Source organism: Primulina eburnea, chromosome 7 (assembly GCF_022965805.1).
Source record: "Primulina eburnea isolate SZY01 chromosome 7, ASM2296580v1, whole genome shotgun sequence".
NCBI lineage: Eukaryota > Viridiplantae > Streptophyta > Magnoliopsida > Lamiales > Gesneriaceae > Primulina > Primulina eburnea.
The window spans coordinates 18,103,046-18,118,203 of record NC_133107.1 but is presented as its reverse complement, the minus strand read 5'-3'; the positions used below and the strand labels follow the sequence as shown (position 1 = coordinate 18,118,203).

Sequence of the window (15,158 nt, the reverse complement as noted above, 5' to 3'; positions counted from 1 at the left end):
TAATAATGTTCATGGAGGTCTTGATGATTGACTTTGTTGAACTGAAGATGAACATAACCCGAAGACCGACGCTAGTTTTCCGCACTATTTATGATTTCAAGTATGCTAAAGATATTTAATGACTTTTATTATGATTATGAGTGGTTTTTGAGAGGTTGATAGTATGAGCTATACCTTTCAAATAATGTTGCTAGGCTGGGTAAAACGTTTAACGATTATATGATTCAAACTATTTTCCTTTGATTTTCAAATGAATGTTGGTTGTTTTATTTTAAAAAAAATGGAGTCAATGTATTTTAAAGTATATATATGTACAGTTTTGATATGCTGCACACCTACCGTGTACACCTATGTGAGCACCGATGAGATGTCACTCACCCATTGGATGCGTAATTTTTTTATATTTCATCACATCCATTAGGTGAGTGACACCTCATCAGTGCTCACATAGGTATGCAGCATATCAAAACTGTATATTATGTATACTTCGAATTATGGAGATTAAGAAAGAAAAAAATATTTCTAGCACGTTTTAAGCAAAACGAGTAGTGGACGTTTTATAATCATATTTTTGATTTCTAATATTTTTTTAGACGTAAATCCGAACATTTGGATTTAATGACTTAATGGCTAAACCCTGAAGCATTACGAATCCGAATAAATTCAAAACTTAATATTTTCTTCCCAAATTTTAAACATAAACTTTTCATCCCTAAAATACCCCCGTGAACCATGAATCAGCCATCGTGAACCACGGTTCGAGTCCCAAATATTTCCCTAGCCCTTATTCGAACCATTCTCACCTTCAACCCCTACTACATCCTAAACATTGAGCCATCTTCAAGCTAGACAATGTCCAGCCCTCCAGATCACGCTCCTAGACCATTCCCGACTAGCCTAGACTGATCCTGACCGCCCTAAGCCCTGTGCGTGGATCTCCCTTCCTTTCTTCCCAAGCCTCACATGTCCCTTCTATTTCCTAGCCCTTAGTTCTTGCGGGCCAATTAAAAAAAAAGGATCCCTTCATGAAGGATTTAAAAAAAAAGAAGGAGTTGACTCTTGATTAGTACGTTAAACCTCAATTAAACTTGTAACATCCTAAATTAATTAATCTCTTCTCTTTCTTCTCATTCGACGCACAAAATCCCCACAAAATTCCCCAATCGTAAGCTTCCCAAATTTAAAGAACTCATCTTCCCCATCTACCTCTTCCGCGTCACATTAAATCAAAATTGACACTGTTGTTGCTCAAATGTTGTTGCGCTCATTCCTCAGATTTAGATCTAAATCTACTCCCACATATGTTGGCCCCATTCTTCTGTATTTGAAGACCAATTCGTCTCTATTTGAAGAAAAATACAATAAGTTTGCTCCATTTTCTTTGAACCAGTTCATTGTTTTCTTCATTTCATGCAGCGATCGACCAAAATCAAGATCAATAATTTGTGTCGTTCATTGTTTTCTTCGTCGACCAAAATTAAAATGAAGAATTTTTTCCAACCAAAATTAAGTTGGTCGATCAAGTAAAAATTCTTCCTGGTCAACCAATGAAAAAATTTTCATGGACGACCACACTCTTAATGGTCGATCGAGAAGTTAAGTCGGTCGACCGTGATGATCATGGTCGACCGACTTAATTTCTTGGTCGACCAACATATTTTTGTTCGACCATGTGCGGTTTTTTTATTTTGTTATTAAATAATTTTGCCCATTCTAATTATCATATTTGTTTGTGCACTTTGTAGATATTCCAAAAGTTATTGTTGTTCATTTTGATGGGAAATGGGAAGTGACGGAGGGGCTGGTTTATAAATGGAATCCAGGGGCCAATGCAAAGTTTGTTGCTATTCCAGTGGATGATGATATTTTTTATTTTGAAAATTTAAAAAGTGAACTATATAGAGTTGGAAAAGTAGAAGACACTGCCAACTTGAGCTTGATTTATCTTCTAGATTTGCCGTGCAACATTCAACCAATTTATATAGAGAATGACCATGATTTGAAAGCATATTTATATCTTGGTTGTCCGAGAAGTAGGCCAGTGCTTCAAGTTGAAATTGAATGTGTTGCTTCTGTTGATTTTTTTGATAATGTGCACGGGTATGGTATTGATGAAAACAATTGCAATATTAACGAACAGATGCATTTTGATGATTATTTTCACTTGAATATTGTTTCTGTGGATCGTAATAATAGCAGTGATTTTTTCGACGAAGCGCATAACGTGGATGCCATGCATGTGGATCGTAGAAACACAGACGAGTTATATGATGAAGCATGTAATGATGCAATTGAGGTCGAGGCAAATTTGGTTTAAAGCAATGACGCAAATTTGGATGAGGATGTGGATATTGATAGTGACACATTTTCATTCACGGATGGTTCAAACTTATTTGTTGGTCAAGAGTTTCCAAACCGATAAGCGGTGAAAAAAGAGCTAATTAGAATAAGTTTGGAAGCTTGCTTTGAATTTGAGACGGTTAAAAGTAGCCAAATGTGAGGGCCCGTTATCCTAATCACGATTTATTAACATGCAATCTTGATTAATCAGTGAACAGCGAAAAGTGAGTTAAAAATTTGCGTTTGGGCCTATAAAAATTTCGGCATGACCCTTCTGTAAATAGGACATACTAGAAAATCAAATACTCAAAATAAACAACATGTGCCCTCGATAAACACAACAGCATACACACGTGCCAGCCAAACACGATCATGGCATATATAAATCAAAATATCATAGAGCCGACAAGGCTCGATAATATCATAATACAATCCTCCAAATATATACATATAATATCTGGGAGACAGCAACACCACACAATACCTAAGTACAACTGAGTCTACTCTCAAGGAGCTCTGATACTTCCCGAGGCTTCCTCTCGAGCGCCTGAGGTCGAACCACCTGTACCACCTGTCATGTCCACACACAAAAGAAACGACAGCCCCCTCTCGGGGGTCAGTAACCCCAGTACGAGACATCAAGAAACCACGATATATGACATAGAAATGCAATGATGCCATGCATGAATGCAATACATGAATAGGTGCAAGATATCAGGATATCAGGAGTCAAATGATCGATATCAACAATCATACATATGTGCTCGAGCTGGTCCACGAATCAGCGGACCGTGCCTGGGATATGGCCCAGCCTCGAAGCCAGCAACTACCTAAGCCGGACCGAATCAAGGTAGCCAAACATCTCCAGGACACCATATCATATCATATATATAACGGATCTCAACCGAAATATAACTGGATCTCAATAATAGATAGGCTCAATATGATATGTTCAGTGGTATTGATGTGTCTAACCAAAATAAAATGTGTGTAAACCAAAGAAATATTTTATTTTATTTTGCACATCAATTACCAACTGATAATATGTGAGTCAGCATATAATATCACATAAATCAGCAAATAGCAAATAAATCATACACAGGATCATCAGATGCCTCTGTCAGACATCGTGAAAATAACTGATTTCTACGTACCTCAACTAATTTACCAGTAACTCAAATCCTTAAGAAAGTCCTGAAATTGCCAACTCAGACAAATCACCTGAATATTAATTTAAATGGTCTTATTATCATATAACAATTCCATAACCATATAAATTCACTAAAAATCCAATTTTAATTATTTAGACATTTTAAATTCTTAAAATTCCAATATTTGACTAAAATGCCTAAATCAATTATTTCTATTTTAATTCGCGCAAAACATCGAACTAGCTGATACTCGATTTATTCATCTCACTAATTCAAAAATCTCTTGTAAAATATTCTGAAATTCGTTCAATACCTCGAATCAACTCAAAGTTTGTACCTACATCCAAAAATATAACCAATATCAATATTGATATTTAACCAAAAAATAGAGAAATCCTTAGACAATTTCTGGAATCATAGTTTATACCTCAATATATATACCAAAACGAAGCTTATGACCCAAAGAACAAAAGCCCTCAATCAATTTCCGAACTCCGGCGACGTACGGTGACGATTCAGCGGAGAAAGGGGCGACGGGTTTTTGACGGGTTTTCGGAAAGTGTCGAGAAACACTTCAATATGGGTACCAAAATATAGCTCTCGTCGAGAGCTTTCTAACCATATATTTACTTTAATTTTTTGGTCACCGGGACGGCTACAATCGGCGGTCAAAGTGGCGGAAATGAGTTTGAAGATTTGGATGGGAAGTTACGTTGGAGAGATGAGGATCCGTGTGTGTGTATAGGTGTAGTGTGTGAGAGAGAGTGTATATATATATATATATATATATAAATGTTATTATGCATGTTTATCTTTTATCTTTTCGGGGTTCGAAATTTGACCCGATCTATTTTATTTCAACTCTCGTGTGTTATAAAATTTAAATATGCATAAACACACAATTTAATTATTTGGCTTAATTATTTTAAATTCCTCAACTTAAAACAATTAATCTTAATTATAGCCAAATAACATATAATTAAATCGGGCTATTACATTTCTCCCCCTCTAACAAAATATTTCGTCCTCGAAATCGAAACACACAACACACCTTATATACAACATAGTCAAACATCTACCACTGATAATACATAGGAAAGTCAGAGTACATGGAATAATTTGTGACAATTTCAAACAAGTGAGGCCATTCTTGCCGCATTTTAGCCTCCAGCTCCCATGTAGCCTCTTCAGTCCCATGTCTACTCCACTGTACCATAACTAATGGAATCGTCTTATTTCGAAGTTGCTTATCTTTTCTATTAAGAATCTGTATAGGATACTCAACATAGCTAAGAGAACTGTCCAACTTCACATCCTCGGGTCTCAGAACATGAGATGGATCCGGCTCATACTTCCGCAGCATAGATACATGAAACACATCATGTATAGCAGACAAACTCTGCGGCAAGTCCAATCTATAAGCTAATAAACCGATCCTCTCAACAATAGTATACGATCCAATATAACGTGGAGCTAACTTCCCTTTTCGCCCAAATCTCATCGTTCCACGAAACGGTGAAACTTTCAAGAAAACTTGATCGTCAATTTGAAATTCTAAAGGTCTACGTCTTTTATTTGCGTAGCTAGCTTGACGATCCTGAGATGCTTTCATTCTTTTTCTAATCAAGTTTATCTTTCATTCATTTCTTCAACGAACTCAGGTTGTGCCAATGGTTTTTCTCCAACTTCATTCCAACATACGGGAGATCGACACCTTCTACCATACAAAGCTTCGAATGGTGCCATCCCAATAGTTGTTTGAAAACTATTATTGTAGGAGAATTCAACCAATGGTAAAGATTCTTGCCAGTTTCCCCCAAAATCCATTATCACTGATCGTAACATATATTCCAAAGTTTGTATAGTCCTCTCTGTCTGACCATCTGTTTGGGGATGATAAGCTGTGCTCATTGCCAACTTAGTACCCAAACATTCTGAAGACTACTCCAAAACTTGGAAGCAAATCTAGGATCTCGGTCGGATACAATAGATACTGGAACTCCATGCAAATTGAATAACATTATCCACATATAATCGTGCCATTTTATTATAAGCATAAGTACGATCGTATGGAATAAAGTGTGCTGATTTGGACAATCTGTCAACTATCACCCAGATAGCATTACAACCTATGTTTGACCCGGGCAAGTGAGTCACGAAATCCATTGCAATATGTTCCCAGTTCCATTGTGGTATTTCTAAACTCTGTAACATACCTCCAGGTTTCATTCTCTCGGCTTTAACCTGCTGGCATGTCAAACATTTCGCTACAAATTCTGAAATGTCTCTTTTCATCGCATCCCACCAGAAATATGGCTTCAGTATGTGGTACATTCTATGAGTACCAGGATGGACACTATGACGGCTACAATGTGCCTCTTGAAGCAATGCTTCTCTCAATCCTGTGACATTTGGTACCACCAATCTGTTATTCATTCGTAAAAACCATCTGATGAGATATTGTATTTAGCTAGGTTACCAGACAAAACCAGATCTTTCGATTTCTGAACCTGTGAATCATTCTTTTGAGCTTTCTTGATCTTCGAAATAATCTTCGGCTCAAATTGTAAAGCAGATACAATAAAATGATTGCCTTTCGGCTGAAAATTCCAACTAGAAGTACATAAATCATCATAATTCTGCCAGACATGGATAGATGCTATCATAACATCTTGATACTTCCGGCTTAATGCATCTGCAACTTGATTCATTTTTCCTGGCTGATATTGTATTTCACAGTCAAAATCTTTCAACAAATCTAACCATCGTCTCTGCCTCATATTCAGTTCTGATTGAGTAAACTGATATTTCAAACTCTTATGATCTGAGTAGATAATAAACTGCTCACCGTATAGATAATGTCGCCAAAATTTTAAAGCAAAAACAATGGCTGCTAGTTCAAGATCATGAACTGGATATCGGGATTCATGTGTTTTCAATTGCCTTGAAGCATAGGCAATAACTTTTCCATGTTGCATTAAAACACATCCCAAACCTCTTGATGATGCATCAGTACAAACAGCAAATCCACCTGATCCAGATGGAAATGCCAACACTGGTGCTGTTGTCAGCTTATCTTTAATGTAAGAAAACTATTCGCACATTCATCTGACCAAATAAATCTTGCATCTTTCGTAGTCAGTTGGGTAATAGGTCGGGCAATCTGCGAAAATCCTTCAATGAATCGTCTGTAATAACCAGCCAATCCCATAAAACTTTGAATCTCTGGTATATTGGTTGGTCTAGCCCAATTCAGGACTGCTTCAACTTTACTCGGATCTACAGATATACCTTGGGCTGATATCACGTGGCCCAAAAATATCACGCTATCCATCCAAAATTCACACTTTGACAACTTAGCATACAATTGAGAATCTCGAAGTGTTTGAAGAACCAATCGTAAATGCTCTTTATGTTCCTGTTTTGATCTCGAATACACCAGTATATCATCAATAAAGACAATAACAAATTTATCCAGAAAATTTCTGAACACTCTATTCATCAAATCCATAAACACTGCTGGTGCATTTGTTAAACCAAATGGCATTACTAGAAATTCATAATGCCCATATCTAGTTCTAAAAGCTGTTTTAGGAACATCTTCTTCTCTAACCCGAAGTTGATGGTATCCTGATCGAAGATCAATCTTCGAATAAACAGAATTTCCTTGAAGTTGATCAAACAAGTCATTAATTCTAGGCAGAGGGTATTTATTTTTAACAGTAACTCGATTGAGCTGCCTATAATCGATGCACATTCTCATGGAACCATCTTTCTTCTTTCCGAACAGTACAGGTGCTCCCCAGGGTGACATACTAGGGCGTATATAACCTTTTTCGAGTAAATCCTGTAACTGCTCTTTCAATTCTTTTAGTTCTGCAGGAGCCATTCTGTACGGCGCTCTAGAGATCGGCGCAGTACCCGGCATCAAGTCGATGCTAAAATCAATTTCTCTCTGCTGTGGAAAGCCTGGTATTTCTTCAGGAAAGACATCAGGAAATCCTTTTGCTACTGGGATATCAGATAATTTCGGTTCTTTCTTGGTAGCATCCACAGCATAAACCATATATCCCTCATTTCCTAAAGACAGTAATCTAAACATTTCCATCGCTGAGACTAACGGTATCTTAGCCTGTGATCCTCGACCATAAAAATTCCATTTGCTACCATAGTATGACCTAAATCGTACTACACCATGAAAACAATCTACAGTGGCTCGATAACTAGACAGTGTGTCCATACCAATGATACAATCAAAATAATGCATCGGTAATACAATCAAGTTTGTGATCATAATGCTATCATCGAAATGCAACACACAGTCTAACACAATTTGCCCAGATGGAATAAATCGACCAGCTAGCGTAGACACAGATACGGTTTCATGAAATGGTGTAGTCCAGAATTCATATTCATCAACATAATTGGATGCAATGAATGAATGAGATGCTCCAGTATCAAATAAAACTCGTGCAATATGATCGTAAATAAGGCAAGTACCTGCGATCACCCCGCCTGGAGCCTCTCTAGCCTGATCCTCAGTCAATGCATATACTCGCGCTTGTTGAGGACCCTGGAAAGACTGTGGCACATTACCCCTGACCTGTGGGTGACTAGACTGCTGGTAGGATGGTGCAGGAAAAAATGGTCGCTGAGATGAGCCACCTGGAAAACTACCTCTGGCATAAGGCAACTGCTGTGGCTGCATCTGTCCCTGTGCACGGTTCGGATAAATTCCAAAATGCCCTGACTGACCACAAGTATGACATGAACCCAATACTCCACTGCACTGTGCAGTAGGATGTCTTCCTCCGCATCGATCACAGTAAATCACGGGGTACTGTCCACCTGTTGCACTTTGCGAACTGCTCGAACTAGAGGAACCGGACTGATATTTCTTTTTCAACTGTTTTCCTTTTGGTCTGAATTGTTTTTGTTTCATGCTGTTGGTATGACTGCTGAGATGGAAAAGATGGTGTACCTGCTGAAAAAAATGAACCACCACTAGGCATTTGTGGAGCCTGTGGTTGTCTACCCCTTTTCAATCCAGCTTCAATTCCAATCGCCTTGTCAACAGCTTCGGCATAAGTTGCAGGCGACCCAGCCATAACCATAGCATGTATTTGGTAGTCTATACCTTCCAAAAATTTTGAAATTTTCCCTTTTTCACTCACGGCCACATGTGGTACATAAGTGAGAAGAGCAGAACGTTATCGAGCATATTCTTCCACAGACATATTACTCTGAACGAGTCGATAAAATTCAGATTCTCTGGCTGAGTAGTAGGATGGTGGAGAATATTCTTGGAGAAATTTAGCACGAAACACCTCCCAAGAAATCTGACTACCTGTTTGTTGCAGTACATTTGTAGTAGCCTCCCACCAACGCTGTGCACGATCCCGTAGTTGGAGGACTGCCATAGTTAATCTTCTATCAGCATCATAATGTACTGTGTTGAACATGAATTCCATGTGTTTCAACCATCCTTCTGCTCGATCACTGCCTTCATTTCCAAAGAATTTCACAGGATGCATATTCTAAAATCGAGCTACAGCCAATTCCATTTCATCAACTCGGTGCACTAACTGTTCTACCTCTGCATCTGCTTTAGCGGCTATCTCTGCAGCTGGACGCCCATGCCTACCTCGAGGAACTCTGTCATTTCCTCTGATATTCTGTGCCCCAGACTCCTGAGCCACTTCTTTTCCTTTCCCTTTATTTCCTCTAGTTGCCATTCTACAGGATTTAAGGTTAAATTCCCAAAATATTCAATAACCTCAATATAATCCAAAACACTGAAATAAAACTCAAATGTATAATCTACATGTCATATCCCTAAGATACTAACATGTAATTCATTCCAGGCAAGAGCAAGTAATTTCAAATAATCAAACACATGCGCACAAATTTCTTGTGCCTAAACTCGAGTGTACTAACTCTAGTGCGAGCGTATCCCAGTCTACGCTCTGATACCAATTGTGAGGGCCCGTTATCCTAATTACGATTTATTAACATGCAATCTTGATTAATCAGTGAACAACGGAAAAGTGAGTTAAAAATTTGCGTTTAGGCCTATAAAAATTTCGGCATGACCCTCCTGTAAATAGGACATACCAGAAAGTCAAATACTCAAAATAAACAACATGTGCCCTCAATAAACACAACAGCATACACACATGCCAGCCAGACACGATTATGGCATATACAAATCAAAATATCATAGAGCCGACAAGGCTCGATAATATCATAATACAATCCTCCAAATATATACATATAATATCTGGGAGACAGCAACACCACGCAATACCTAAGTACAACTGAGTCTACTCTCAAGGAGCTCTGGTACTTCCTGAGGCTTCCTCTCGAGCGCCTGAGGTCGAACCACCTGTACCACCTGTCATGTCCACACATAAAAGACACGACAGCCCCCTCTCGGGGGTCAGTAACCCCAGTACGAGACATCAAGAAACCACGATATATGACATAGAAATGCAATGATGCCATGCATGAATGCAATGCATGAATAGGTGCAAGATATCAGGATATCAAGAGTCAAATGATCGATATCAACAATCATACATATATGCTCGAGCTGGTCCACGACTCAGCGGACCGTGCCTGGGATATGGCCCAGCCTCGAAGCCAGCAACTACCTAAGCCGGACCGAATCAAGGTAGCCAAACATCTCCTGGACACCATATCATATCATATATATAACGGATCTCAACCGAAATATAACTGGATCTCAATAATAGATAGGCTCAATATGATATGTTCAGTGGTATTGATGTGTCTAACCAAAATAAAATGTGTGTGAACCAAAGAAATATTTTATTTTATTTTGCACATCAATTACCAACTGATAATATGTGAGTCAGCATATAATATCACATAAATCAGCAAATAGCAAATAAATCATACATAGGATCATCAGATGCCTCTGTCAGACATCATGAAAATAACTGATCTCTACGTACCTCAACTAATTTACCAGTAACTCAAATCCTTAAGAAAGTCCTGGAATTGCCAACTCAGACAAATCACCTGAATATTAATTTAAATGGTCTTATTATCATATAACAATTCCATAACCATTTAAATTCACTAAAAATCCAATTTCAACTATTTAGACATTTTAAATTCTTAAAATTCCAATATTTGACTAAAATGCCTAAATCAATTATTTCTATTTTAATTCGTCGCAAAACATCGAACTAGCTGATACTCGATTTATTCATCTCACTAATTCAAAAATCTCTTGTAAAATATTCTGATATTTGTTCAATACCTCGAATAAACTCAAAGTTTGTACCTACATCCAAAAATATAACCAATATCAATATTGATATTTAACCAAAAAATGGAGAAATCCTTAGACAATTTCTGGAATCATAGTTTATACCTCAATATATATACCAAAACGAAGCTTATGACCCAAAGAACAAAAGCCCTCAATCAATTTCCGAACTCCGGCGACGTACGGTGACGATTCAGCGGAGAAAGGGGCGACGGGTTTTCGGAAAGTGTCGAGAAACACTTCAATATGGGTACCAAAATATAGCTCTCGTCGAGAGCTTTCTAACCATATATTTACTTTAATTTTTTGGTCACAGGGACGGCTACAATCGGGGGTCAAAGTGGCGGAAATGAGTTTGAAGATTTGGATGGGAAGTTACGGTGGAGAGATGAGGTTATGCATGTTTATCTTTTATCTTTATGGGCTTCGAAATTTGACCCGATCTATTTTATTTCAACTCTCGTGTGTTATAAAATTTAAATATGCATAAACACACAATTTGATTATTTGGCTTAATTATTTTAAATTCCTCAATTTAAAACAATTAATCTTAATTATAACCAAATAACATATAATTAAATCGGGTCATTACACCAAAAGGTGTACGCCGTAAAATGTGTAGTGTCTGATTGTAAGTGGAGAATCTGGACCTCTTTGATTAAGAATGATTCACGTGCATTATCCGTTCGAACATATTGTATTACACATACATGTGGTTTGACTGGGAGACGAAAGAGAATCCGTGGAGCAAGTTCTGCTGTTGTTCGTGATATGTTAGTGGATAATTTCCAAGGTCATCCAGTGCCAATTGTACCAAAAGCAGTGATGGCGATGATGCGCAATAGTATGAATGCTGTTATATCATACTACAAGGCTTGGAAAGGAAAAGAACTAGCAGACAATATGATGAAAGGTGATCCTACGCAGAGTTTTAATAAATTGAGTTGTTATTTGCACATGGTTGAGCAGATGAATTGAGGAAGCATAACAGACATATTTGTCGACGAGGAAAATCGATTCAAGTATATGTTTCTTGCTTTTGGTGCATGCGTTAATGGATATCGAAGTATGCAAAAGTTGTATCAATTGATGGCACGTGGTTGAAGGGTAAATATAATGGTGTTTTACTAATGGCATCCGCTCAAGATGGAAATTATCACCAATATCCTTTGGCGTGGGGAATTGTAGATGTCGAGTGTACTTCTTCGTGGAGTTGGTTTTTAACGAAGTTGTTAGAAGTAGTACCAGACGAGGATGAATTGGTTATAATTTCTGACAGGCATCAGGGGATCATTAATACGGTTTCTACTGTCTATATAAATGCGCATCATGGTCATTGTACGTGGCATTTATCCCAAAACATGAAGACTAGATGCAAAAAGAAGGGTGCAACCGAAATGTTTTTGCACATTGCAAAAATTTATAAAACTTTCGAGTATGATATTGCATACAATGATTTTAGGAATAGATATCCTGAGGCAGCGCAATATTTGGACGAGAGAGACTCACTTGATAGATGGACTCGAGCGTATTGTCCGAAGACCCGTTACAATATTATGACGACAAATGGGGTTGAGTCGATCAATGCTAGACTACTTGAAGAAAGGAAGCTGCCAATCATTGCACTCTTAGATTCTTTACACAAACTGGCCTCATCTTGGTTTGCCCGATATCGCCACGCATCAATTGCAAGTAACACTAACTTGACCCCTACGATCGAGGGGATTCTTCGTAGCAGGTTCACAGATGCCCAAGGAATGCAAGTTTTTGAATTAGGACGTCTGTAGTTTGATGTTAGGAGTCGTGGACATTCGGCCATAGTGGACCTCGAATAAAAAAAATGCACATGTCGAGTTTTTGATATTTATATAATCCCATGTGCTCATGCCATCAGCAGCTAGTTGGTTAGCGAATATTGATTTATATGATATGTGTTCACAGTACTATTCTACAATGTCATGGTGCATGGCTTACTCAGAGACTGTATATCCCGTTTCAGAAGAAAATGAATGGCCACACAACAATAATTTTCCATTAGTGTTGCCTCTTTTGCTAGAGAAGGGAGTTGACAGAAGAAAACAAAACAGATTTCCTTCGATTGGTGAATTCAGCAAGAGATAGCTTGAGGGTCGACGATTAGCTTGATGGTCGACCATTATTTTTCTTTGGTCGACCATCAAGCTATCGGTAGGGTGATGGTCGACCATGAGCTTTTTTTGGTCGACCACGAGCTTTATTTGGTTTTGTTTTTTTTTAATATATATTAATAATTGTCCAAAACATGTAAGGTGATGAATTTACGATTACATATTTTTTGTTGTCCAAAAAAATATAAAAAAATAGTTCGATTTATATATTAATAATTGTCCAAAACATCGTTTCTTACATAATAGTTGACCATTATTTACGATTTATATTTTTTAAAAAATATAAAAAAATAGTTCGATTCCATGATTCACATTTAACATAAAACATATAACATAATCCTGTTTTTTAGATCGTGACAAAATTCGGAGATTATGATGAAGTGATTCATATCTAAATTAAAATAAGTAACATAATCTTGAAATTACGATTTATATTTTTTAAAAAATATAAAAAAATAGTTTGATTCCATGATTCACATTTAACTTAAAACATATAACATAATCATGTTTTTTAGATCGTGACAAAATACTGAGATTGTGATGAAGTGATTCATATCTAAATTAAAATATGTAACATAATATTGAAATTACAATTTATATTTTTTAAAAAATATAAAAAAAAAATAGTTTGATTCCATGATTCACATTTAACTTAAAACATATAACATAATCCTGTTTTTAGATCGTGACAAAATACTGAGATTGTGATGAAGTGATTCATATCTAAATTAAAATATGTAACATAATCTTGAAATTACGATTTATATTTTTTAAAAAATATAAAAAAAAATTTCGATTCCATGATTCACATTTAACTTAAAACATATAACATAATCCTGTTTTTTAGATCGTGACAAAATACTGAGATTGTGATGAAGTGATTCATAGCTAAATTAAAATATGTAACATAATCTTGAAATTACTATTTATATTTTTTAAAAAATATAAAAAAAATAGTTTGATTCCATGATTCACATTTAACTTAAAACATATAACATAATCCTGTTTTTTAGATCGTGACAAAATACTGAGATTGTGATGAAAAACCCTAAACCCTTAAAACCCTAAACCTTGAAACTAAATAACAATGGTCGACCAAAAGAACAGTGGTGGTCGACCAACAAAATATAATGGTCGACCATAAAAGGTAAAGGTCGACCATTATTCGTTGGTCGACCAATAGAATTTTTTGGTCGACCAGACAATTTTTGGTCCACCAAAAACGAGAGTGGTCGACCAACATATGTGTAATAACCTCTCGACGTGGTCGCCTCACCACCTGACTTACGCAGATCCGGAGTCACTTGAATATCTAAAAATAAAGACTTTGTTGTTTAATATACTATACATAAATATCAAATCAAAAAAGTGCATTAACTCACCTTCTGAGGATTCCTCTATAATCACCGGAAGGTTAGGCTCAAATATATGTAGTGTTTGGCTAATACTCGCAATTTCCCTAGCCAGATTATCATCCACACCTAAAAGCGCACATCAAACAAATTAAAATAATTATGAGAATTGTACTAAATCATTATATTACATAAACATAAATATAATAAATAAAATTAACTCACCAAAATCTGCCTCAGATGCTTTCCTCTTCCGTCCTCTGGTATAGACTATGCTATAATCTCTGTCCTCCTGCACTGGCATGTTAGACCTCATCTCAGCAAAACCAGCTCTAATCTGTTCAGTCAAACTCGATTTCAAGTCAACTAGAGCTTGATTTATACTCCTGATAGACGCTCTGGTCTCAATAAATTCTGCTGCCATCTTCACATGCATGGACGTAACGGAATCCTCCAACGCAGTCAATCGCCGCTCGAAACGATGCTCCAAGGGTGATGGGCGGCAGGAGGGATTGAGTCAAAAGTGGACTCTAGGACCCGTACGCATAGGAGAACTGGTCCTAGAGCTGGATCTATTGAGATCACCAGGACGGATGCCGGAAACGTCAGGAGATGCATGTGCAGGAGACGTGTGCTGGACAGAGGGAGGTGAATGTCCAGAATGCATGGGCCGGACAGAGGGAGGTGAATAGTGCAGAATGCATGGGCTGGACTGAGGGAGACTCCACAGGGTGCTTGCTACATATGACTGTCTGACTTTGCCTCCAGAGCTCGAGTACCCGAGTGATCACCGTATCAGGCGCAGAATCAACAAAATGCCCGGTCGTATAATACGGTGCAACTAGCTCCTCATGAGTAGGAGTCAAAAATC

At 37.3% G+C, this 15,158-nt stretch overlaps 3 protein-coding genes and 2 long non-coding RNA genes across 8 annotated transcripts; 1 reads left to right on the top strand and 4 right to left on the bottom strand.

The window, feature by feature from the left end:
• Window positions 1-2,726: 2,726 nt before the first annotated feature.
• On the bottom strand, window positions 2,727-4,219 carry LOC140836173 (uncharacterized). 2 transcript variants are annotated; one of them, XR_012118998.1, is made up of 4 exons: window positions 3,919-4,219; window positions 3,805-3,828; window positions 3,495-3,561; window positions 2,727-2,911 (listed from the first exon to the last, which is right to left on the bottom strand). It is a non-coding gene; the product is annotated as an uncharacterized lncRNA (long non-coding RNA). The 2 variants fall into 2 exon arrangements; XR_012118997.1 differs by lacking the exon at window positions 2,727-2,911 and having other exon boundaries at window positions 2,921-3,561.
• Window positions 4,220-4,566: 347 nt separating this feature from the next.
• Window positions 4,567-5,103, bottom strand: LOC140835751 (uncharacterized). The gene has a single exon (XM_073201158.1). It carries the CDS (start codon window positions 5,101-5,103, stop codon window positions 4,567-4,569), a length of 537 nt encoding a protein of 178 aa, XP_073057259.1.
• A 17-nt stretch (window positions 5,104-5,120) lies between these two features.
• On the bottom strand, window positions 5,121-8,599 carry LOC140835750 (uncharacterized). The gene is made up of 6 exons (XM_073201157.1): window positions 8,473-8,599; window positions 7,105-8,339; window positions 6,340-6,583; window positions 5,971-6,207; window positions 5,708-5,893; window positions 5,121-5,392 (listed from the first exon to the last, which is right to left on the bottom strand). The coding sequence occupies exons 1-6, from the start codon at window positions 8,597-8,599 to the stop codon at window positions 5,121-5,123; spliced, it is 2,301 nt and encodes a 766-aa protein (XP_073057258.1).
• Window positions 8,600-9,659: 1,060 nt separating this feature from the next.
• Window positions 9,660-11,163, bottom strand: LOC140836172 (uncharacterized). Of its 3 annotated transcripts, XR_012118994.1 has the most exons (4): window positions 10,894-11,163; window positions 10,780-10,803; window positions 10,469-10,535; window positions 9,660-9,885 (listed from the first exon to the last, which is right to left on the bottom strand). It is a non-coding gene; the product is annotated as an uncharacterized lncRNA (long non-coding RNA). The 3 variants fall into 3 exon arrangements; XR_012118996.1 differs by lacking the exon at window positions 10,780-10,803 and having other exon boundaries at window positions 10,870-11,163; XR_012118995.1 differs by lacking the exon at window positions 10,780-10,803 and having other exon boundaries at window positions 10,469-10,556; window positions 10,914-11,163.
• A 450-nt stretch (window positions 11,164-11,613) lies between these two features.
• On the top strand, window positions 11,614-12,575 carry LOC140835749 (uncharacterized). The gene is made up of 3 exons (XM_073201156.1): window positions 11,614-11,701; window positions 11,758-11,810; window positions 11,856-12,575. Exons 1-3 carry the CDS (start codon window positions 11,614-11,616, stop codon window positions 12,573-12,575), a joined length of 861 nt encoding a protein of 286 aa, XP_073057257.1.
• Window positions 12,576-15,158: the final 2,583 nt, after the last annotated feature.